This window comes from Phaethon lepturus, unplaced genomic scaffold (assembly GCF_000687285.1).
Source record: "Phaethon lepturus isolate BGI_N335 unplaced genomic scaffold, ASM68728v1 scaffold10446, whole genome shotgun sequence".
NCBI lineage: Eukaryota > Metazoa > Chordata > Aves > Phaethontiformes > Phaethontidae > Phaethon > Phaethon lepturus.
The window spans coordinates 20,612-45,931 of record NW_010546994.1 but is presented as its reverse complement, the minus strand read 5'-3'; the positions used below and the strand labels follow the sequence as shown (position 1 = coordinate 45,931).

The 25,320-nt window shown below is 39.8% G+C and overlaps 1 protein-coding gene across 1 annotated transcript in view; it reads right to left on the bottom strand.

The window, feature by feature from the left end:
• The window catches only part of CDH2 (cadherin 2, type 1, N-cadherin (neuronal)), a 50,290-nt gene extending 36,757 nt beyond the window's left edge, over nucleotides 1–13,533 (bottom strand). Inside the window, exons 1-3 of the mRNA XM_010289497.1 lie at nucleotides 13,452–13,533; nucleotides 3,036–3,262; nucleotides 1,036–1,182 (exon numbers count right to left, since the gene is read on the bottom strand). Of these exons, the coding sequence (XP_010287799.1) occupies nucleotides 1,036–1,182; nucleotides 3,036–3,262; nucleotides 13,452–13,533 (456 nt within the window). The remainder of the gene's footprint in view (nucleotides 1–1,035; nucleotides 1,183–3,035; nucleotides 3,263–13,451) is intronic.
• Nucleotides 13,534–25,320: the final 11,787 nt, after the last annotated feature.

The following is a 25,320-nucleotide window of genomic DNA, read 5'->3' as shown; positions in this document are numbered from 1 at the left end:
GATGAGACAAGCAGCAGCTCTTCCCCTGCCCCCCCCTCCCCTTCTTTAAGTTAAACTTCTAAAAATAATTATTCTGGAAATGGTATAAAGTTAGTATCAAGCTTGAAGGTTTCAACTGCACTCTTTGTCAGAAAGCTGAATTTTCAGGAACATAAAAATATCCCTGCTTATTTGTCATAATAGGAGAAATTGCATTAAACCGATATAAATAAGTATTCTTACCTTAGACAGAATTGTTTAGATAACATATACTATCATAAAATTACAGATGAAATAAAAAGTCTGTTTTGTGTGTGTCCCTGCTCCCCTCCATTTTCCCAGACCAAAGCTACAGACTCTCTTCTGCTACTGGCAGCAGCCTTTCAGAAACTTGACATTTTTGTTTAAAGACTGAACTTTGGTCTCATCTTCCAAGGAGAAAACTGAAGGGCAGTGCACCTGTGAGGAGCAGGTAAATCACCACCATGCACACCAGCCAAGCAAAGCAGAGCAAAACTACATCCTACCAGCTTGGACTAATGCTCTACCAAGTTCCAACAAATCCTCACAGAAGTTGATCATGACCAACCAGTACCATGGTTGGAAGCCCTCTCCTGTGCTGGGTTCCTGGCAATAGCCATGTCTGTGCTACAGTCCTGTGGAGCAGCTGGTGTCCTCACTCCATCACATCCCATTTCCTCCAGCCTCCTGGTGCACTCCTCCTCCTGCTCACCCCCACACCCTTCCCCAGGTGGAAAACTCCAGTGCAGAAGACTGGAGACTCCTGAACTGGCAGAGATCCTCCTTAGCCACTTAAGGAAGTTATCACAGCACTTACCAATGGGACCAAGGTCACTGTCCACCAGTACAGGAGCATAGGGACAACTTAAACAAACCTAGTAAATGCAGCCCAGCCCGCTATGCACAGAGGTAGCAACAGAAACCAGCCCAAAAGACTGATAAACGTTTGGACAATGAACAAGACATCATTTACACAAAACCTCTTCAAGAGCTCTCCAAGGGACACTGAAACCACATTTCTATTAACTCCCTTACCCTAACTAATTCTTGAGGAAAAGGTCCTCTGGAATTTTCTGGTAGGTTGATTGGAGGAATAACCCAGTCTCTCTTCTGCCTCTTCAGAGGGCTGCTGTGCTTGTATTGTTGCCATGGAAATACGATGTCTTCAATTTTCTTTTGGTCCTTTCCCAGGTACAAGATAAAATTAAGCATATGTTAGAAGAATCACTCATAGACATTATAAAATAACTCAGATAAAATTACATAATTGACTGAAAGGCTGTCTTTTCTCTGTGTTCATAGAAACATAGAATGTTTTATTTGCATTCACAGTGCAGCATGAAAAGTATTATTTACAACTGCATTGCAAAATTTTAAGAACTCCTTTTCTTTTTTCCGTACTCAAGTTGGAAGAGAAATGGAATTATAAACCATTTATAACATGGCACTTACTATGTAAACTATTCTGCACTTTCTGAAAAGTAGTTAATATTTTGCAGAATTTAATAGTATGCCTTTATGTATTTCTCATTAGCTAGAACTTCAGCTCAGGTAATGTGCTACTGTACATTAAATTTAGATCTGGGTGTGCTAAAATATAATTTGAGTTCCAAGAGAAGTTTAATACATACTGGTAAGGAATGTCTCAAATATTTATGACCCTATTAAATCCCATAGAATTAATGCTGTAATTATTTTAAACCTATGTCAGCCATGATGGATGCAGTAGATGACCCACTTTACACATTGGGCATTAATCTCTGCTGGGTGTCAACATCCCTTTCCTATTCCCTTCTATGTCTGCACTCATTTCAGCTTTTGGATGCCAGCACACACATAGCCATGCTAGCTTGCTTAAGAGTGGAGACAGGGTGACAAAAACTTTTTCCAAACCTTTTAAGAGAAAAACTTTTAAAAAAACCAAACCTCTAATCAAATATGCCACAGAGTAAAAACAAATGCCCAACTGAAAGCCAGATTCCACTACTCTACATTCTGCTGGTGGCAAGGATGCCTGAACTGGGTCTTTGGAAAGAACGGGGCATGCTCTGGCATACGAAGCACCTGCTCTTTTACCAGACTTCTACACACAAAACGACAACATTTCCTTTGTTAAAAACATGCTTTAGAAGATTTAAAAAAAAAAAAAAAATAATAAATCAGTAAGCAAATGAAAAACTAAGGATTACACAGCTTTGGACTCCAGTGTGTTCTCTGGAAAAATGTCTTGCATAACCACACTGTCTATTTTGACATTATGCTTAAATCTTTAATGGGTACTTATTATGGGTATGTTAATCTATGAGTAAATTCTGTTCTTTATTTGCAAACTAAGCACTTTGTAAGAGAAGGCAAGAAACAGCAGGCAGCAAGTAATATAACATAAAAAGGTAGCAAACCTCATACTGTTTTCCTAAAGGGAATGCATTGTTATTTATATATTGCTAGGTTTGATTTTTGTTATAGTACATGGTTTATCCTATGGCAGCTTCCAGCAGAGGGAGACTATCTTCCTTACCAAGTAGTGCTGGAATCATGAATAATTTACAATGTCCAATTTGATTATGAAGGGACAAGACAAAGCCAATATTCCCTGCCAGAAATGCTTTCCTACTACTGCTGTAAATCTACAGCTCCCATCTAATAAACGTGACTGATGCATTCTAGCACAAATTTGTTTATTTTGTGGTTATATTTAACCGCTTGAAGAAATGCTGTAATACTTTCAAGCAATTTAAAATAAAGAAATGACCATGTCCAACTTAAATTCAGGTATAAATCTCAAACTCCTGAAACAAAAAAAGCACAAATATAAATGAATCTTATATACCTAAACAGGCATGCCTTTCCATGCCTTAGCAAAGCTACAGAATAACAGGCTATAAAAACATTCTTCCTGAGGCTCCAGTTTTGCATGCACTCATTGTCCATTAATAAAATGCCTCATGGAGAGGTACAAGACAGAATCAAAGCCCTATTTTTAGGCCTGCTTATGGAGATATATTTATGCAGGCTGTATTTAATTGTTGTTTTACCTTTTCTGAAGTCCCTGCAAAGGCCGGTTTGGGGGTTAGCTTCACTCTCATTTGCCATTCTTCCTGGGTTTCCTTGTCTTGAGCAGACACGATGAACTCTGTGGGCTCTGCTGAAAGTTGAAAGCTTCTCTCCGCATAGACCACACCATCTTCACCTACTCTGAAATCTTCTGGCTCACTGCTTCCAAAGTGTATTTTTTTGTTTCTATCACAGCTTCGAAACCTCACTGTAACACACACACACACACACACAAAATGAAGAACAAAAAATTAAAAAGCAGCCCACTTGAACTCAGTGTGACATAGAATGCATTAAGAACAAATATTAAAAAGCAGAAAGACTTAACTTGTTGCTGCTATTATCACATGCAATTATGAGTTAAGACTAGTACTTCAGGGGTCAGTCCACATATCAGTGATACCCTTCTGCAGACTGCTAGGCAGAGGGAATTTTTTAACCCTAGATACACTGGTCTCCCAAAGACACACCGCCCACCTCACCTGCCCCACAAGAAAACCATTTCCCTCCACAGCCTACGCTATGTTTCAGTTGGTTTCCAGTGGAATGGCTGCAGGGTTTTGTACCTCAAGAGTCACAAAAAAGATCCAGTCAAGTCAATTCATCAAAAACGCTCCAATTTAATTACACTGCAACCATAATTGCAAACACGACCGTACTTCCAGCACGTTCTCTGCCAATGGAGGTAAGGCAGAAACCCAGAAGTCCATTAAGAGATTAACTCCTGTGCCCAGCTTAGCCTGTGACTCAGCTGTATCACCTCAGGTAGGTCACTTATGGGCTCTGGGTCTGAGTTTCCTCATTCCTCATCCACAAGACGGAGGCAGCAATAAATACTTACTTCACAGAGAAAATCTAAGTTAAGACTCTTTTTTTTTTTTTTAAAGCTATTTCATGTACCACACATGTCCATTCATCTACATAGCTACTTAGGAGTTAACCCATTCCTTTTTACGCACCACACCCCAACACCATTCCTTTTGTCCCATCTGAAAGACGCACATTGGAATAAGAAGTCAGTAAAACTGATTGTACAGATGACACGAAGCGCAGAAAACAGAACTGATAACAGGTTGCTGCTTTCTTTACCCAATTGCTTTCACTACCACTTGTCTTCTGGGTTACGGCAAATAATAATAGGCAAAAAATGAAAGTGTGCTTTTATAACCAATGATCATTCTTTAATGTTTCAAAAGGATTATGAAATATTTTGATTGTATGGGCAATAGAAGCACAAAACATCATTAAGAAGGTTGTGCTGAAATGCACATGGTGAAGGTGAAATGAGGCTTTATGCCTCGTTTCAGTTATTGGACTTTTTATATTGTGCTAAACCATGCACAAACTATTTAGTTTCAAAACCTAAAGGTCCCTCTCAAGAGAAATCACTACTAAATGTCATGCATCATATGCTTTCTTCCATAATGCACTGTTTTCCAGGAAGGTACCGAGAAGAAGAATCATACCTTTTGTATTTGAACTTCAAGGCCTGAGCTGATGTTCAGATGACATATAAGATTTGTTTCCTTATTGCACCCTTTCAGTTATCCAGAATTCCCCATTTGCCCTCTCCTGACAGAAAAGACTGTACAAAATACTTATTTAAAAGGGGCCACCACGAGTCCAAAAACGAGACAAAGCACAGCACTCCTCAAAATAAATGATAAAACGTCAGCCTTCTTAATACTGATCTTGCTGGGCTGGGCAGGGATACTGCTCTATCCAGACAGCTTGCAGAGTTTGAAGGTCTCCGTTGGTGAAATGCCAGCCTTGCCTGGGGGAGAAGAGCACGCCACATCCCACAAAGCACTGAACCCAGGAAGAACAAATCTGCCCGGGTAAAAGGGTGAAGCCTCACTGCTAGGGCTCCTCCTGTGGTTCTCCTCGTAGGTGTTGCCTCAGGTCTTCCTCAATAGCAGAGAGAGTGCTTCACTGAAATGCTAATAAATACTCAGCCTCTCACGTAAGTTTTCATATATATATTACTCTCTACACAATCCCTGTTGCTCAAGCCCATCCTACCTGCTCCATAAAGTACAACTGAGACTTCTTTTCCTATGGATCTACAGACTTACAGGTCTGCAAGGTTTGGAGAAGGTGACAACAGAACCTCTGGTTTCCTGTCAACATCAGAGGAACAAACTGACAGGCAGAAGGTCCAGCTCCCAGATATTGACCCATCCCATTGACCTCCCACTCTTCAATACTGAGCCTCGCGGCTTGAGTCAGCTTACCACAACGGTATGCTGAAACGCAACAGCCAACTGAGAAAATGCACAATTCTAAGCCAAAGATATAAAATTCGCAGTTAAAACAACTATACCAGTATCCAGAAATTATTACCAAAGCCCTAATTCTGTAATTCTGATTAGTCAACCTTCAGAGATGGATATTCTGTATTGTTTAGAACAAAAATAAAGAGGTGTCCAAGAAGAGTTTACTCAGAAGTCACTACATCGAATGATTTAAGAACTTAACGACTGGACTATCAAACAGCACTGCTGCTATTTGGGTTCACAGGCACAGACCACCCATACCCCAGGCATGGAGAAAGCTGGGCCTCCTCCAAGTCTCATCTCTGTTCACAAACAAAACACAGTTAGAAGAGTTCAAATTAAGAGACTGAGGGAAAAAAAAAAAAAACAGCAATATATCCTGTAGGTCCATGCCTCTGCTCTCATCTCAGCTACAGCTGCTCTCTAAATCTGCTCTTCAAAAGAGTGTCTTGACCGAAAGGACAAAGAATGAGCCAGATTCACCTCTGGCTCTTCTCAGACTTAGTTCTGGAAAGTAGGGAGTGAGAAAGAGAATGAATATTAATCTAAACTTTAATCATTACTGTTGTTCAAAAAGGTGAAATTTAATTTAACATTACAGTCATTGTGGTCCAAAAGACCAAGATATCACAACAATAGTTTATAAAAAAATATTTCCCACCTATTGCACAGTTACTTAATAGATTCATTTTTTATATATTCAAATTCATAAAGAGGAGGACTTCTTTCCCCCCATCTTCTTACACATAGATGCTAGCAGCCAAAACAAAACAAAAAAAACTCAAGAAAAAACCAGCCTGCTAGCCACTTCATTGATATTTCTCCTCCAGGCAACTGTACATTATGAAATTCAATGAAAATCCCTTTCCTTTGACAGCATCCTGGTAAAAATTTATAAAATTGTCAATGCTTTGTGAGAATTATTCTCCCTTTGCAAGGAGCACACATTAACAAATTATACTAAAGTATAACCATCTATAATTAAATTACCCTGATTTGATTTAATGTACCCTGAGAGTACAGGTTGTGCAGTAGCTACTCTCCCCCCAATTGCATGGTTATAAGTCTTGTAAATTCGATTTAGATCACTTTGCTTCATTTTTCAGCGTTCAACTGGTATGAGCAAAGAGTGATTTCTGACTGTAGGTTTTTAGGCAAAGATTTTTGCAAAAATGCTACAGGAATTTTTTTTTCACTGAGAATAATGACTGTTTATACCAACCATGTTCTTTCTAACAACCACATGGAAGGGAGGCATGCTTTTCAAAAGTCACTTTATGTTGACACATCAATCATATGGATTTTTTCATTTTAAAAAAGGTTAACTAGATATACTATGAATCATCTTAGTCACTTTATGTGCAATAGAAAGAGTAATCAAGTATCTGATTTTACTGCTTTTTAATAACACTCTCTGCATAAATGATCAGATGCGAGTATCTCACAATCTGTAAAAACAACTCAGGGATGTTCCTCTTTTGAGTATCTTCTGCATCTTCTGCAAAGTATTTGCTTTTAAAAAGTGTATTATTTGAAAGCACTAGGAAGTATTCAATCATAGTCTGAAATATAACTGTTCTGGTTTTAAAGAAAATACCTTTGGACATATCAAAGCAGTAATATGCAGCATGTGAGTAAATGCAGTTAGTTCACATGCTCAAAATAAGGCCGGGCACACAGATATATAAAAACCGGGTCTTTAAACAGAAGAAAAATTGTATTTAGTATTAGCATATGATTATTATTAAACATTCGACCCTAAGACAAAAGACCATTAGTATCCTAATATGGGAGTCTTTTCTTGTACTAAAACCAAGACAAGTATGATCTATTAAAAAAGAATAAGAGGAGACTACAACATTCTAAAATGAAAACCTACAGCTCTGTGGTATTAAAGCAAGCTTTCAAGTTAACACTCATGCATGGAAATAATTACAACATATGCATACATGTGTAGTGTACAAAACATTAAGAACTAAACATGCAAATTCATTTAAAGTGCACTAGAGAGCTACACCGCTCATACTTACGTCTAATGAGATGAATGGTTCATAATATCTGTAAAATACATGTCTAACCTCATGTACCTTACTAGTAATCTTCTATTACCTAGAAGCATTTCTCAGACAGCGAAAACCCTTTTTCAGCTACTCATGTTGGTTTGCACTCTTTTGACAACCTGCTTCTGCTCTTTTTGTCTTAGGCAAATAACACCAGAATTACTTAACCCAAGGACTGAGCATAGAATGATATAATGGGCTATATTATTAACACCACTTTTTCATGCACATATTCATGTACCATATAGAATATTAATACAGAATTTTCATTACTCACAACAAGACAGTTGCATTCAGTTTGCCATCTGGATTTTTGCACTTGGAAAATATCCAATTCACTTCTAGGTAACACCCACATGCATACAAACAAACAAACAAAAAAAGTGTATTTCCTTCTGCAAATCTGCTGGAACGGTATTACTCTTCTTGAATGCTATTCTCAATGCCTAAGCACCAACCTCAAGACGAAGGCTCACTGAGAGGACGTTGCGGAAATTGCAACAAATTCCAAGTGCTAACAACATATGCACTCCAGCGATACAGTTAAGTGTGTGTATCATAAAATGGAAAAGCCAGGTATATTTAATCCACTCAGGATCACTCTGCAGTAGATAAAACAGAGTAAGAAAGTAGCTTACATACAACTACCTGCCAGATACCACTTCTACCTTTGACAGAAGGAGAAACTGTATGGAAACATTCTGCTTGAACTGTCCGTATATCTACATACTTAGTATCTTAACACCACCTTTTCCAAGAACAAGTCTTCCTACTTTTCAGAGAGAGAAACTGGAGCAAATTACACTAAAATACATTAAAAAATGTAACTACTTTATAAATTAGTCATTTGTTCAGACTGGTTATTTCTGTATCTGTAAGGTGATCTGTTAGTCCTACTAACAGAGTGCACATGCTCATATTTCAGCTCATGGCTTGTTGGAGTGGCATGTGAAATGCCCAAGAGACATCCTTTACTACAGTTATAGATAACGTACAAGAGAACTGTGTTTTTGACATCATGGTGGACCGCTATAATCACAAAGAACTGAGCTACATTCTAACTAACTTGCCCCTTCCATCATCAGCAGCACTTTTAAAGTAGGTCTGATTTTAGAACTTCCTGAGACCAGCTTGAAAACATTTAAGTTTTGTTTTTTTGATACATGGGTGGTCTACAGCAGCCAGAAAAATGCCTTGTTCTCACCTGTAAACTGAGAAAATTAGCTACAGAAGTTGCTGGTGCAAAATAAATATGGAATAAAATCAGGTTATTTTAGACAACAGCATTTTCCTACCTGTATTATAATTTGATTTGTCATTATATCCTTTAGAGATACTTCAATACACCAATGTTGTTTTGAATAGGTTCTTCTAACCTTTTTTCTAACCCCCTTTTCCTTTCTGCTTTTGTATTCAGTCCCATACTCCAGACCATCCAGAAAAATCTCAAAGCACTACTCATTTTGAGCCTTTCTGGAGTAACCAACCTATGACACTTCAAAAGAAAGCCTGGTTATCAAAAGGCAGCTGCTTACCACTTTCTGAAAGGAAAGCCTGCTAATTCAGTAATTGCTTTTGAAAACCTCTGCCTTTGTGCCGAACACTGCGTTCCACCACCCCGGCCGACGCCAAGTGGAAGCTACTTCAGCGGGTCACGTGAACCCAACTGGAGTTTTGCCACTTAGTAAGGGCCAAATATGGCCACTTGCTTCTAATTCCTATTTTCACTTGACTTCACAAGCTCTGCAACCTGGTGCCAAGTGAAAGCCAGGCGATGAAGCTTGCGAGAAAAAACAAACAAAAAAAAAACCCCCAAAAAAGTCGCACCAAAAAGCTTCAACTGAGTTAAAACTGTGGATACATTCAAGCTGTTTACCAACTTTAGGTGTTTCATGATCTGACTCATAACAGCTTAACTTTCTACATTTCCATGCTGTACTGTTTGCTTAATTCCTTACCTATTCAGTGAGGAAAATAATAATTAAAAGCAAAAGTGATTTGCAAGAGTTATGGTTTAATTCATACTGTACACTTATTTCATTAACTGAAAGCAGTTCCAAAGTGATCTGCAGCAGGCATTAGGTAAAACCTAGTACCAATATAGGACTTTACTCTGTGGAATGAATATGCTAAGTGAGTGGCCTAACGCAGAAAAGCTGTAACATTGTATGAAAAGTTGTATGATACGCTGGTAAAAATAATTTCTGCTAGTTACTGCAACTGACGTTCATGCAATGCAGTTCTTTTTCCTGCCCCACTCCCCAGACTGCTAGTTCTAGATACACAAATGTACACCTTTCCTAAAATAACAGTTTCAAAGCAATCTGTCAGTCTACACAACAGCAGGTTGGTGGACGTAGACCTCCCCCTCCCTCTTTCTGCAGCATGTATTTTTCATTCTTAATTTGTACAATTGCATTTTGGTATTTTTTTTCTTTTCAAGTATTTTGGCCAGGGTGTAAATGGGAAATATTACAGCCCAGCGCATACACCGTCCTACATTGGAGGACTGCCTCCTCATAAACCCTACTAACTCAAACAGTAAGGTCTATTTTATAGTATTTTCTTTCACAGGTAGCTATGACGGTCTGATTCTTGCATTCACAGTGAAAGACTGGCACAGTTGCTTAATAAAATGCCATCTAGTTTCCAGTTCCCATAATCCTCTTTGTTTACAGAACAAAGTCGTAACAGGCATGCCAGAATGAAAATGGGGATAATGTTCTTTCTATTCGATAGAAATGGCTCTGCAAGCTTTTCAGAACGGGAATACAAGCCATCAGCAAAACACAGGACTGGTATCTCAAACAGAGTCCAAATTATATCTGATTCACTGATTCTTTTCAGTCCTTGCCTCTACCACTCACTGACACAAAGATCTTCTGCGCTTTGACACCCCTTTTGTCTTTATTTTAGAAAAAATAAAATGCAGAGAAAGAGAACAGGCATCTTTGAGAAGGGGAAGTACTTATATTTCAACTTTTGTTTTAAAACACAAAAAAGTTTCTTTCCCTCCGCTCTGTATTGTTTAAGGCAGTTTCACTATAGATGAGTCTATAGGCCCCTGCAGAGTTCTGCGCCAGCTTTCTTCTAAATGATGCTAGCTGAAAGAAAATTCCGTAATAAATGTCATTTCTGTGCGCTGCATAGTCCAGAGTACCTTTAATAACTTCCCAAGTATACCAATCTACACAGTAATAAAAAGAAGGATTAAACACTAATCTCTTATACCCATAATGCATCAACTGACTACACCTGCTAAAATCCAATTTGGTAATTAAAAAATATATCTACTGAACAGCCAAACCAGGAAACTAAAGGGAAAGTACTGTCTCTGCAGATAGCTAGCAGAAAACAGTTTCAAATTCAAGCACTTAACACAAACCTATTTTTACCTCTATTCATTTTTATATGACCTTAAGTGGCGTAAGAAACAAACACCTACAATTACGGTGCAGCAATTAAAGGGCAGTTTTACTGCTATAGTAATGACGTAAATATCTAGTAAAAAATAGATAAGCAGCTTTCCCTTTTAGTCTACCTTTAGAAAATGCAAAAAGAAGTTAGCTTGTTCTTTTTCTACACCCTCCGCCCCGCAATAAGGAGAGTGAGAACAGAAAATAGATGCTTTCATATGTTCCCTTTTGCTAACCATTCCTGGCCTGAAGTCCTTCCAGGCTTCAGGTTTCATGGTTTTTGCTAGCTCTTCTTTCTTTCTTCTGTATTTGTCCTCCTCCCCTCCCTCTAGGTGTTCTGTTTTGTAGATTTTTTTCTAAACTCACTTTATTCCCTGATGCTCCCATTTTTCCTGCCCCCTCTTTCAACTGTGCTGCTGACCGAGGTGCAGAGGTGCCGAAGCGTTACTGATTTCAGGCTGACAACACAGGCTGGAGCTCAGGCTTCAAGCACACCTATGCAGAAAGAGCCTGTCTCACTGGAGGGCAACCTTTAAAAAAATAAACTAATTAGCTACCTAAATAAAAATGCAGGCTCCTGGAGTTTCTATAAAGAGCCAGGACTTGCTCAAAGATCAAACAGGCGCATACTTTCAAATGAGCTGTTTCACCAGTTCAACCCGTCAGCGGTTTTCCACAGTGGCTTAAGCCCCCACGCTAACAGGGGTTTAGGAATAACAACAGAACATAGGGGAGAAGCGTGCCTGTATCATGTGTAGGCTGTATGTCACTTCCTGCCATGAAAAGAAATACAATAAAATAAAATTAAGGATTTTTCTCATTAAATTACAGGACTGCTCAGGCAGAAGCGAGTGTTGTATATCTGCATTGCATTGCAATGAACAAAGGTCTGACAAAATGGCAGTGATCTTGCCAACACTCCTGCTTCCCATTTTAAAAAAAAGTGTCTTGAAGCAGATGTGGGACCATTTAATATTCTGCACACCCCGGGATACCACCCGTTGCTTGGGAGCAGTCCCTCCCACGTGGCTACAGCTGCAGCCAGGGGAAGGGGACAGTTTGCCCTGAAGTTGCTCTTTAAGAACCAGCGCACATTTGAATGTGATGACCCTCCACAAACGTCAGCGCTGCTTTCCCTCTCCCCACTCCTTCCTTCCTCTGTCTGGTCTGCCCAACACTGGTGGCTTTTGTCACTCCCCTACAGGTCATTCCTCTGGGCTCACTACAGCCTAATTTTCCAAAGCTGCAATTATTTGTAATGATTTCTAAAAGGTCCTTAATCACCCTCAAGTTACCACAGCAGCTCTGTATGCCACTTCTTTCCTAAAAGATGAATTCTGTTATCGCCGAGGGGATAACAGCCTGGAGAACCTCCCAGCCAGCAGAGGCGGACACGGACACGTGGACACAACGGCACTTGCATCCCCGCAGTGAACAGCGGGCAGAGCCCATCTCAAAGCAGAGCCACCCTACAATGCAGGGGTGCTCATTACCTTAGCAAATGCATAATGGCGAAAAAATATCCTATTTGCTTGAACACTGTGCTTTTGTATGAAAAAAGGGCAAGAAACCTACCAGTTGCCGAATGGGGTGGAAGAAGAGCAGAGACAGCCTAGCGGTATTTACAGTGATGTGTTAGATAGCAGTAAGAATCATAAATCCCAGGGATTATACTATCACTGGATCATGTCCAGTGGGCCTCAGGCAGAAAACTAGTTGCCATGGCAGCTTAATGTTATCTAGTCAGACCTCAGGTTTCTATTACTATTAGCAAACACATATCGGACCTTAAAAATCAAAAAACCACTTGCAGGCTAGTGCAGTGTATTTCACAGCCAGGCCACAGTAGTACAGCCCGTAACAAAGCAGAGGACTCAAAAAGCTGGCGCAATACGTCTGTCTCATTTTAAGGGAGTACCTGTGGGTGAAAGTAACCTCTAAATGGGTATTCTCTTCCTCTGTGTATTGCTTTCATCATTTAAAATGGCAGAAGTGGTGTGCTAATTAATCATTAATGAATTAATCATTAAAAAAGGGAAATACCAAGAGAACTGGCAGGAAAATGCCTAATTTCATATATTTGAAAGTACCTCTTATCACCTGGGTTGTTTACTCAGTAGCTTGTCACAGCATCTCTCCAAACACATCTCACATTCCCCCTACATGCAATAAATGTGTGTAGATACCTTAAAAATAAACCAAGGACCACTAATATTAGCCATCCTGTGTAAATGCATTAGAAGCATATCGGGAATCAATCATTTGACACTGTTCACCCTGGAAGTTCACCTAAAACATCGCAACACCATAGTGAAACCTTGAAGTTGTATTCAGTCCTACATATAGCAGCAAAGAGTAATTAGTACTTATTTTACATGTTTTTCCTATTGTACAATAAGTACAATGATCAGAAAAAAATAGTCCAGTGCTGGAGTATATTTTAGTGACTGGCATTTAGTGAGTGCTCACAGATGATTAACAACTACTTTTATCTTCTTGGTTGATTACCTAAACCAAACTGTCCATCGTTGCTACGTTACCACATCTCAACAGCACCAAAGGAAAAAACAAGAGGAAGTCAAATCTGGCTTCTTTGGGTCTGAGCTACAGATTCAGGACCTCAGACTTGAGTCTTTGCAAATTACCGTTTTCTTTCATGTAAGGTCCACTTGGCTCTAGGTAAGTTAAGAGAAACACTAGCTGCAAGCAGAAGTATTGTCGCTTCATGTCTATCTGCACTGCATAGTGCAAACTCTTTAAAATGCCCAACATGACATCACTTGTGTACAGCTGACACAGTTTAAGTCAAAATTCAAGTGATGCTACTTTCCTTCAAGAACATTTACCATTCTTTGCGTATCTTGTCTGGGGATTACAAAATTACGAGGCTCAAATAATCCACTTAAATTCAAATTGACAGTAATAAAATCGACGAGAATGAAAAAAGCGTTATGCTAGGAAGAAAAAAAAACGATAAAAACTGATTTCTTTGCAAAATGCAGACGAGCGTGACAACAGCACAACATGGTACCTCGGTTAATACAGGAAGGGAAAAAAAAATCCTCTGATACAATATATAGACAAATGAGAGGGACACAGACAGACTTCACTCAAGAGGCAACTTTCAATACAACCACCACAAAGTTAAGTCATACTTTAGGATCTTATGCCAAGACAATGCTGTGCAAATGTATTCAATTTATTCCAGGTGGGAAGAGAGACAGACCTGGCTGAACAGACTCACACTTAACAATCGTGATTCAGTCCGGCAACAGAAGGAAGGGAAAAAAAAAAAGGTAAGTGATAAATTGATCACGATGATTTAATTGATAAATGATAAAATGATAAAAAATAATAATAAATGCAGCATTTTTTTGTGTGTCTAGAATTCCCTGTGGGCCTTGTGAGCACAAAACACAAGACACATGACATTCAAATTGTCTTAAGTTGGAATAATGCCTGCAAATGGCAGGGGCTTGCCTGATTGAACTAGAACGGAAAATTGCACTTTTCAAGGAGCCTAAGGATGGGAGCAGGATATTACCTTCCTGAACCCTTTTGCTGGGTTGAACAGTTACACGAGCTTCAAGAGACCAAAGATTATAGTTATAAATACTGCAATGAAAACCCCACATGGGATAATGGCTCCTAAAGGGAATCATTAGGATTCATTTCTGGATGTGGCAATTAACCTGTTACTGTCTGAGTCAAGACTATTTTGCTCAGAAGCAGTGAGGTATTATACTCTATGCAGTCTTGATTTTTCAATTATTAGTCACGACACTTGGAGTTTCTTAGTAAAGATTACGCAGCATCACCCTCCAAACATCCAGACTGCAAAGTGTCTGGGGATTATCCCTACAGCAATCAGTATAATGGGACTGATCCTTGACTCAGAGTCCTAGGCACTAGATGAAAATAGTAATAACTTTTAACATTTACATGAATCAAATACGGTCCAAGCACTGGATAATGGAAACATTCAGTGCTAACTTGCAGAACCAAAGCATCACAAAAATGAAACTAAATTTGCCTTTAGAAACCCAAGCAGTGTCTTATTCCACTAGGAAGTCATTCCTTGCTTTGCTTACAAGAATATTAAATATTCGTTTCCAAAAGGAATCTGAGCAGAAAAGTCCCACTGTAATAAACATTTCAACATTTAAATGGCTATTTCAACTGCCATCTGTATTCCTCTTAATTTTCTTCAAATGTTTGAATTCCCTGAAAAGACACCTGTGGCATTCACTCATGAGGACAAACCTATCTTTTCACTTCCTCTTCACAAAAACAATGCCGGTTTGCAAAGGGAATAAAGCAAGCCATGCTACACTTGCTAGGTACTTCAGAAGATATTACCCAGTGTGTCCCACAGTAATGTCCACTGATGCAGATATTCTTCCTTAGGATAAGCATTATCATGAACATCTTGTACAAAGATCACCGAAACGCTGTACTTTGCCAGCTAATACATGATTCATGATCTATCCCAGTGATTGTGAAAGTTACTCATGGCAAAATTCTTTCCTTTCCTGGTCCATGATGTGTGGTTCCTCTCCAATAAATCTCATACACTTAGTACAACCAAGACATGTCTTTGTATGCATATGAAAATGCTTTTGGTCCATAAACGCAATAGTTTCACCTATCGAGAGAAGGCGAAGTCAATTCAGTGAGACAACATACTGAGTTCCTGTTGAAACAAAACTGTAGAGCGTGAAATAGCAACCTGTCATCAGATGTTGGACATCTGATGTTCAGCAGCAGCAGCTAAAACCATTCTCTCCTCCCACCTATGTCTGAGAATATTGACAGCCATCTGCATGCAGGTCTGGCCAATCTACATCCTGCAGGCAAGGACTGGAGTTGAACTCTGCAACACTGCTTAGGATCCATTTCGCTAGGGTTTAAGGCTGTGTTCTAGGAAGCTAGAAAAAAAACACAACACAACACACCAAAACTCCGAAGCAAAACAAACAAAAAAACCCCCACCCCCCCTCAAAAACCACAAACAAAAAACTAAACCAAGCCAAACCAACCCAACACAAAAAAAGCCACTAACCCCACGCACACATATGCACACCCTGAAAAAAAAATCAAACCAAAAGAAAACCAAGGCTCAATGTTTTCTATTCATTTCAAGTAACTTCAGTGCAGGTGTTCTCCACTATGATCTACTTTCTAGAAAAATGTGCACACTGTAATTGGAGAATAGACCCAAATCCACATCACCCTACTGCACTTTAATATAAAGGTGAGGAATTCAGTTGCCCTCAGGCAGAGGCTTCCAATGAACGCAGCCTGAGAACCTGCGAACACAGGCTTGGTAGTTGTCCAAGACACACTATCTGGAATACGTGGCATCACACGTCTTTATCTTTGTTTGGACAGGCTGTTCACATGGATGGTACTGCAGACCTTCTTGCCCAGTGGAGAGAGCCTGCATGGCTGGTGCATAACACTTTGACGAGGTAATCAGACAGCTTAGCATATAATATAATCAATTTGAGCAGCCACCTCAGCCGAGTGCTCCGAATCCAGAATAACTCTTATTAAGTTGGGCAATGCCTACGGTAAACGAGTGATGCATTATTTTGATTTGCCTCTCAGGGCTCAGATCGTGGTATCTAAAGCTCACCTTCCCCATGAGAAAGAGATTTCTGCAAACTAAAAGCAGCCTCTCTGGCAGCAGGAGGAAGCAGCAAGTGAAATGGAACAGATCTGACCTTACACTAAACATCTGAGCTACATTTTAAAATACTGGCACTGAGACATTATTACTTTGCTTTGATACACTGCCAAAAAAAAAAAAGCCATTGAAAATTGAACTCCATTTAGAAGTCACGTCCATCTTTCAATAATCCTTGTAATACTGTGTACATAACTAAAGGAAGTTACAAAAGACAAAGAGTGTGATGTCATAAAATAATCATATTCATGTGAAGGTCTTAACAGATTCATGCTTATTAGTGTCATAAATCAGAAAAACTACTAAGGAACATATAAGCGATCCCACAAATGAATTACATACAGTAACCTGGGTATGGAGAAAGGCATTTGGGTAAAATTAACAAGACTTTTGACTGACAAGCACACAACATGGCTGCTGTTCTTTATTAGACGTTAACATTTTGATAAAGTTCACTGCAGTGCTTTTTAAAAAAAAAAATGCAGCGATGTCACTTTTAATGTGCAGCTATTGGCTTTTTTCCCATTATAGACATAACTTACAAATTTCCAGAAAACTGGTATCAGCAATCTACATGCTTTTTCCTCAACTCCTTTGTTGCTGGATGTCTCCAATACTACAATTCAACTTCATCTTTGAGGACCAAGGAAAGAGCATAACTTGAGACATCTGGTATTTTAGTCATGCAACTGTGATTTATCTGTGGTACTCAAAAAGCCCTCAGGATAAAAATCAGTAAATGCATTCAATCTATTTAGAAATCACATTCAACTGTTTCATGTACAGCTGCATAGCTTTGTTTTTACTTTAGCTTACCTTTATATCTGATAGATTTCTGCTCTTTGGCCAAGTACTGCAATGTTAACTTGTTTTGGTATTAATCTCCCTTTCCTTAATACACCTTTGTCTCCACCATGTCTTTTTTTAACCTGCCTTCTACATTTGACAGAACTCGATTCTCTGCCTTCACATTTTTCAACTAAATGTCTCCAAGAGGTGTTTGCCACAAAATGTGTCCATGTTGTTCAGGGCAATACTATTGCTACGTAGGTCCTTGTCTCTTAGGTGCCAGCGAGATCTCTTCTGTTATTCTACCAAGTGGGAAACACAGGGAGAGAATAAAAAAGTCTCAGCTCCAAAGGTAGCAGACACAATGATCTTCCCAAAATCTTGGTGCAGGGTGGTAGAGCCAAGACAAACAGCAGTGCCTTAGGAAATGGATCTCCCTCACCTGGGATGGCATACTGCACGGTATTTAGGAGATAGCAACATGGGACATGTCACTTCTTTCCACTATTCCATCAAATGCGTTCTCCCCATCACAACCAAGCATGCTTTTATCTAATGATGGATGAAGAGTGAACGTAACTCACTCTATCAGAAACAACTGTTAAAGCCATTCTAACAAAACAGGCAAGACCTAAATTCAGAAGACTTCCACAAAGGAATCAGGAATCGTCACAAAGGTCTGTAAAGAAAAATTGGAAAGTAATACCGAGTAACCAAAAAAATGAATGAGGAGAAACAAAACACCACTCTCAAAACAGAGTCCTGAAAACTTGTCACCACCTAAACTATGTATAGAAATCTTTGTCTTTTTATTAAAACAAAAACAAAAAAAACCCGAGCATGATTCATGTAAATGACTCCTCTCTTGCCAAATAAGATCATTCTTCTCTTTATAGCCTCATCAGGTCAAAAATATAGTCGAGCCTGTGGTGCTCACTGACCTGAAGGGAAAATTGAATGTTTGAGAACAAAAAAACCCTATGTAATTTCTCTAGATGGAAATGGGAAGGATCCATCTCTTCCTAAGTGTCTTTTCAGTCAGGTAGCAGCTTTTATGTTAAAAATATTTATTAATAATATTTGATACTTTCGTTGATTATAGTCATCAACTGCAAAAGGCTGAGATGGTGGGGGGTTTGTGTGTAAGAAAGAAGGCTTTGTCCTTTACTTTTTCATCTGCACCTGAAATACATTTAGAAGGCCTAGTCAACAAACACAGATAACTTTGAATTAGAAGACATCAAAACTAAGCGCAGTTTTGATACTTTTTAATGCTGTGCTGTAAAATATTGCCTCTTTCCAAAAGTAAATTTACCAAGTTTTTAAAAGATGTATTTATATTTCCTGACATGGTACTTTATTACATGTATATGCAAAGTCAATATTTCTCATCTGCTCATAAACATTGTGTGCAGGTAGTAATAATGGGACTATTTCCTTTCCTTACCATGGATGATAAAGACAAAGAAAAACAAACAACAAACTTCTTGGGGGCTTCAAACACGTCTACTACAGAACATAATCTAAGGTAAATAAAAACCGTCCAGTAAAGGAGTCAGGGAATGGGTCATAATATCTGTTCCTGCCCCTGTTAATGCTGCTTTACTGGGTGACCCCAAGGAACGTCCCTCCCCAGTCAAACAGGAGGAGTGTCCCTGCAGAACCAAAACGGAGGTGGAGAGATGAGAGGTGAGGAGGATCCACTGCTACCGCCGGGCAGTTTCACACAGCACAGGGCAAGCACCATCTGAGCCTAACCACAAGCAACTACTCCTGTAACGGCTACAGACCTCAGTCTTTCCAGACAAGAGAAGCCATCTCAGCCTCTCCTCAGACGAGGAATTTATGCTCCGACACACAAACACACAGCTCAAGACTACAACGTCAGGCGACACAGAAATGCGCTAGCCCCGAGTTCTCCGTGACGCCGCTGCAGGGGCAGCTCTGCCATGCAGGCAGGACAAAGGGTCACGCAGGTCAGCAAAATACCAAGGGCAGCAAATTGTTTAGTGACTGTTTTGTTTACTGTGCAAGTGGCTTCTGACTAGGAGAGGCGGTAATTCTTTCCAGCTTGCCTTGGGCAGTGAAAGCTATAAAAGCGTTTGTACTTGACTGGTACCTAGGGAAATCACACCGACTCCTAGGTCTGTTTCTCTAGCAAGTTTGCCAAGTGGCACGCTACGTGTGGCACGCTTGCCCCCCCGCCCCTCTCCCCCTGCCCCAATTATTCCACATAACACGTCCAGAAAGAGTATTAAGCATGCCAGTCCGAAAGCAAACAAAAAAGCAGGCAAACCAATCCCTCAGACACTCAGTATTTAGCAAGCTGCTTTTGCAAAGGTTTACAGTTTGAGCAAGAATTTGCCCCCGTCTTGATAGAAATACAATGCCGTGCAGACTGCCGGTGAGAAAACATCTCTCTCAGTCTAAAGATTTGCATGGCAAGTTGAAGGAAGCAATAAATGGCTGAAAAATAATCTTATTTACAGCTTGGAAGAAGGTAAGTGGCCGTGCCCACTAGCAGGCATTACCAATGATAAAAACAAAATATGGATTTTTAAAGTTTATTTATGGGCCATTATATGTAGTTTATGTTGCACCGCTATCACATGTTAAATGAGAAATTACAACACAGCTGGTGACAACAGGGAATTTCAGTAATAACCTTGAACAATCTTTCTCCCCCAACCCTTATCTAGGAAAAAAGTGCAATTTTTGTCAAAACTCCTAAAACCGAAGTCAGCTATAAAATATTACATTCTTTGAAGAATAAGAAGGTGACTTTGGCTAATACTGATCCATTTACAGAGAGGAACAATCCACTTTTCAAAACGATAATGTTCATTTAACATGTAACACTGAAATGATTAAAAATTTAACAGATTCTAAATTGTGATTATTAAGTGCAACTACCAACAGTAACTCAGAGGGAAGTGCTTTGTCTTTTAGGTTATTTTGATAGTGCACAGTAGATTAGAACTAATTATAGATTCAAGGTCTTCATAATTACGCAACGCAATACCCAGATCAGCCAATTTACTAAAAATGCTACATACACGTGAAACAACTGATTTATGGTGCAACTGAACAACTAAAGCAAAGTAGCCAAATTACTAGAGTGAATTTAAGCAAGACCTGAGAAGCCTGAACCAACCTGTTAACGTAGCAGGTCCAGTCAAATCAACCTTAAGTTCTTACAAGTCCATATAAAACCCTAAAACTTAAAAATAATTAAACCCCTGCCTCCCAAACTTTTCGCCATTATTTACTGCACTGCTTTGTTAAAATGGTCGGATCGCATCTCCTAGAAATTTGAGTTCATGTTGTTTTCAAAAACATCCCCCAAAACGGAAAGCGTTACAGTAATCTGGCTATTATTTATACTTGCTTCAAATGGGACAAGAGAGGAGAAAATGAAGAGACTGCTACAGAAAAGGAAAGCATTAGTTCTTACTTGTGATTTAATTTGAAAGTTAAACAAAAACTTTGGACAGGCATCTCAAATGGTTACGTAGTAAATAAATAAAACACCAACAACCAAAGACCAGCTTTTCCAGAGTAAAGTCACTGCATTTGCAAAGAAAGTGCTAAAGGGAAACAAGTTGATACCAGAAACCTCTCGGTACTACACACTGGTATTGATTTGGAAGACTTTGGTATCCATGAAAACTGCAAGACTGCAATCCTCGGGAAACCAAAAGGAGCTATGCCATGGTTTCTGTTGCCTGGAATCTTTCTACCGAATGGAGGATTTGCTCCTGTGTCTTTTCCAAAACATCTCTCACAGCTAACAGAAAAGGCGGGGGGGGGAAGAAGATAAATGAAGGCTGACCAAGCATGAAGCATGTCCCAGTCTCCCCACTCCTTGATAGCCTATCGCCTTACCCCTCAGTTAGGCTGCTCTGCACAGACCCTGGTAGAAAACCAGTAGAAATGTTTCTAAGTGGACAGTGCCAAACGAATACACAACTGGTCTCAACAACCGCACGCAAGGCAGGGGGAAATGCTTCTGCCAAGTTCGTTATGACCCTGGTCATACCTATCACTGGTTGCTCTCGCTCATTGCACCGCAGACTACAGCTCCACTAACACCGCCTTGTTCCCCATCCTTTCCTACTGTCTACCGGCAAGTCCTTACTTATCCTTTCAACTACACCAACAAAATGCATGCAGAAATCAATTTATCTTCAAGATGCTGGATTCTGACATACAAATAAGTTAATGGTCTACAACAACCACTAAAAGGATGCAGCATCTTCAGGTTCTGAGATGGATTTGAAGTCATATATAATACAAGCAGAATTGATAAATTCTTTTTAATAAAGATTTTGCAACATACATAAATACATTGTCTATATGTTTATATATTTTTACAGTACATTGGGGTTACCAATGGAACAAAATTGCAACCATTCAGGCTGGAATTTGCCATAAGATAATTTTATTTCTTTTTCTTTTGCCTCAGCATATGGGTCTCAGCCATTTCTGATAGTGACAGTAGGAAAAACAGTTGCTTTAATCCTACAGGTGCCCATGCTAACTACCTTGACAAGGCCCATTGCAGGGATGGGGCGCTGCTCTTGACTGTTGCAGCTATAAAACACAAATAATTACATATCTTTAACTACTCTTCACTTTAGCTCCAGCTTCTCGTGAACAACCGCAAGGAAGCGTAACAACTGTAATTCCCAAAGCCCCAACCTCACAGGAGACCACACGTGCTGCCCTTGAAACCACCTTTCATCACCAGTTTTCTCTAAGCAAGTGGCAGAGAAGTAGCTTACAGAGAAGGTGCCATGGGGCAGATGAGGACTGGAAAAGCCTTGTGGTGCTGCTGCTCCGAGAACACGTACCATGAATGGTTCCCCCTCCACCTCCAAATTCTGCAGATTTGCAAATATGCGAACTGACAAGACAACTATACAGAAATCCTAAAACTGTAAGTACTGTGACTATCTAAGCTTTAATTTGAAACCAGCAATCATTCAAGAAAAATGCACACATGAGCAACAAAGAGCACGCAGAACACAAGACTCAGTACATCCCTATTCAGCGGCAGGAAGGCATCTATTATCAGATGCAGAATGGGCCTGAAAACGCAAAGAAAGCCAGCATTGTTGCAGGCGTCACTGGGAACATCCTAACTGCTCGTTACAATTATTCAAAGAAAGATGAGCTGGGAGAGCCCAGAATAATATCTTTGAAACTGATAAACCAAATCTTAATTCTTGCAATAAAACTGAAACTGAAGCAAGCACGTAAAGTACTTGGGTACTACGCAGAAAACTCACGGATAAACAACTGCTAGAGGTTGGCCTCCACGGCCCGTCTCAGCAAGCTCACTATAGAGCAGCAGTGAAAGATGCAGTCAGCCTTTTAGACATGGTTGTCTTGGAGACACCAGAACACACTGTATTGATGACAAAGGAAACAAAAAGCTGGATGCACTTTCTAAGGCTTTTAGTCTGCTCTCTTTCAAGCGGGGTTTACGGAGGAGGGCCTCCCTGGGATGGGTATGCGGAGAATGCTGGCAGCAGGACCAGCTCATTGAGGTAGAAATCCGCGCTTGCTTCGGACAGCGTTTCATGCAGCCCCAGAGCACCCTTCATCCCCGGCAACGTGCAACATGGCAGCTCCAGCAAACGAGACTCACGTTTGCTCACTTTGAAGGTTTATCTCTGCACGATGGTTAAACCTTTCCACCTAAGGAACTTTAAGGGAATTAAAACAAGCAGTGTATCCTGGTTTGTGGAGGGCCCTGGAGCTGCTCTGGGGACTCTTTCCATTTATCCGAGTGGTCTTCTGTTGAGGTGTTTCCAAACTATAGGCAGAAACCTGGCAACATACTTTGAGGTAACGGAGCCACAGGGTTTCCAACAACTAACAGGAATGGCTAGTGGCATTCAGGCTGCAAGTATGAAAACAGCAACTTCTGTATCTCACTGCAATTAAGATATGCATGGAAAAGAATTTCAAATGGAAATTTATTTTTTTTAAAGAGACAATGAACACTGAATCCTTCCTATTCCAATACCTAAGTAACTCTTCTAACTCTGTAATGTGTAACTTCCATATCAAACTCTTTTGGATACTAGCTTTGTGAGAAGATAGGCTAAACATGTAATTTTTGTCCCCCTTTAACCTCCTTGGAGAGGAAGGCTATTACCATGAAGCAGCACTCAGTTTGAATGGACCTCTTCTACGCTGCACTGTAATATGTGCATCATGTACAAGGAACTCTTCAATTTGCAGTACTTTTCATTGATAATGTAATTCAGACCTACATCAGAGAATACCATGACAACAATAATTACTACTGGCTTTAGATACATACTGTCACATGCACCTGTCAGTCCCTGAACTAAGTGCTAACACTTAGGTCTAGCTGGATAACATGATAATGCAAGCCTAAATATGTATGCTACAAGGGTTCTGGCCACCATCTCCACATCTAAACCTCTTGTAGGACAGGCATCATACCGACTGTTACTTGCTAAGAGAGCACAGGGGTTGTAGCCATTTCTCAAAAAAAAAGATGGAAGGTCTCACCCTGCCACAGGTCGTCTGCTTGCATGAATGTTTATAAATTTCCTGATTTCACAAGCTGCTGACTTCTACATGCCCACCTTCAAATTTTGTGAGTACACCAAAAATTGTGCATGATATAGCAACATTTACTTCTGACTGACAGAAGGATGGGTGAAAATGAGACGAACTGGGAAAAATTTATAATTTTCCACATCATAACCTTTTCTTCTTTCATGCTGCTCCTCTCTTTTGTCTGTACAGTCAAAGGAGTGAAGAAGTGAGGCAACACAAAGAGAGATGTTAACTCCTTGCCTTGCCAGTCTGTTCTGAAGGGTTATAAAATGGACAGATAATAGATACCTGACAAAGGGACACTGGAATAATCAGCACCACCACCATCACGCCTTAGAATACCTCTCAACATTTTATGTAAAACCATGTGTCTGTAGCAGATGATTGCTACCCTCTCAGAAGTATGAGTGGCAATAGCAGAAAACCTGGGTCAAATGATACAGAAGACACTCAACCTGATAGGATCAACTGCTGCTGGTATCTTTATAAATCAGATCTGCCAATAAAATAAAGCAACATTAGGATCACCATCTCTCCTATTTTTGGCTCAATTGTCTTGCCACTAAATGAAAAACAGTGTATTTTTTTTATTAGCTCAATCACTGACAGCGGATGTGTTTTTTGGGACTGCTAAAAATCAAACTATTTATAGATACTGCAATATAGATTTTGGAATCTCATTTCAGGCATCACATATCTTGGGCGTATCCAGACCAGGCCAAAGAATCAAGGCAGAACACCTCTCAGTTGGGGAGCCTGTGATTTCAGCAAAGTTAAAAAAATGCAGAAGACCGGTATAAAGCATACCTCAAACACCACCCAGGACACTAGTTGACTGTATCCTTTCCAGAGCTCAGTTTGTGGTGCTTGTTTTTCTGCTAAGGCTTCACTATCCTCCAGCAATGTCTTCTTGCAGAGACATGCCACTAACAGGACATACTGCCATCCATGTTGGCTATACCTCTTTGCACTCAAAGCGCAAAGCTTACTTAACTGGCTGACATGGACAAGTCCCTTTTTTGTAGGTCTGTAATGTCATGGATCCATACTAGAAACAAATAAGATCTACCCAACATCCCAGCTTTTTCTTTGAGTACAAGCCAAAAATCCAAGGAATCTGGATTGACCACTTATGGCAGCAGCATCCTAATGACCAGTGCTTGGTTGTTCTTTCTGAAGTGCAGTCTTTGACTTCTCAATCATCCTTATAATGCAAATCTGCCACTATCGCTTTAAAAAAATTCAGCAGTGCAAGTACAAATCTGAAAACTGTGTTAGTTTCCCAGACTGGGCCAATCTGGCAGAAAAAAAGAAGTCTCTTTGATGCATCATTTAGAGTTTCTTTGATGAGGAGGAAATCGATACAGTCCGTATACAGATGACCTATTCCTTGGTGTAGCTACTTCATGTACCTGAAGCATCTGTGACAGTAGAAT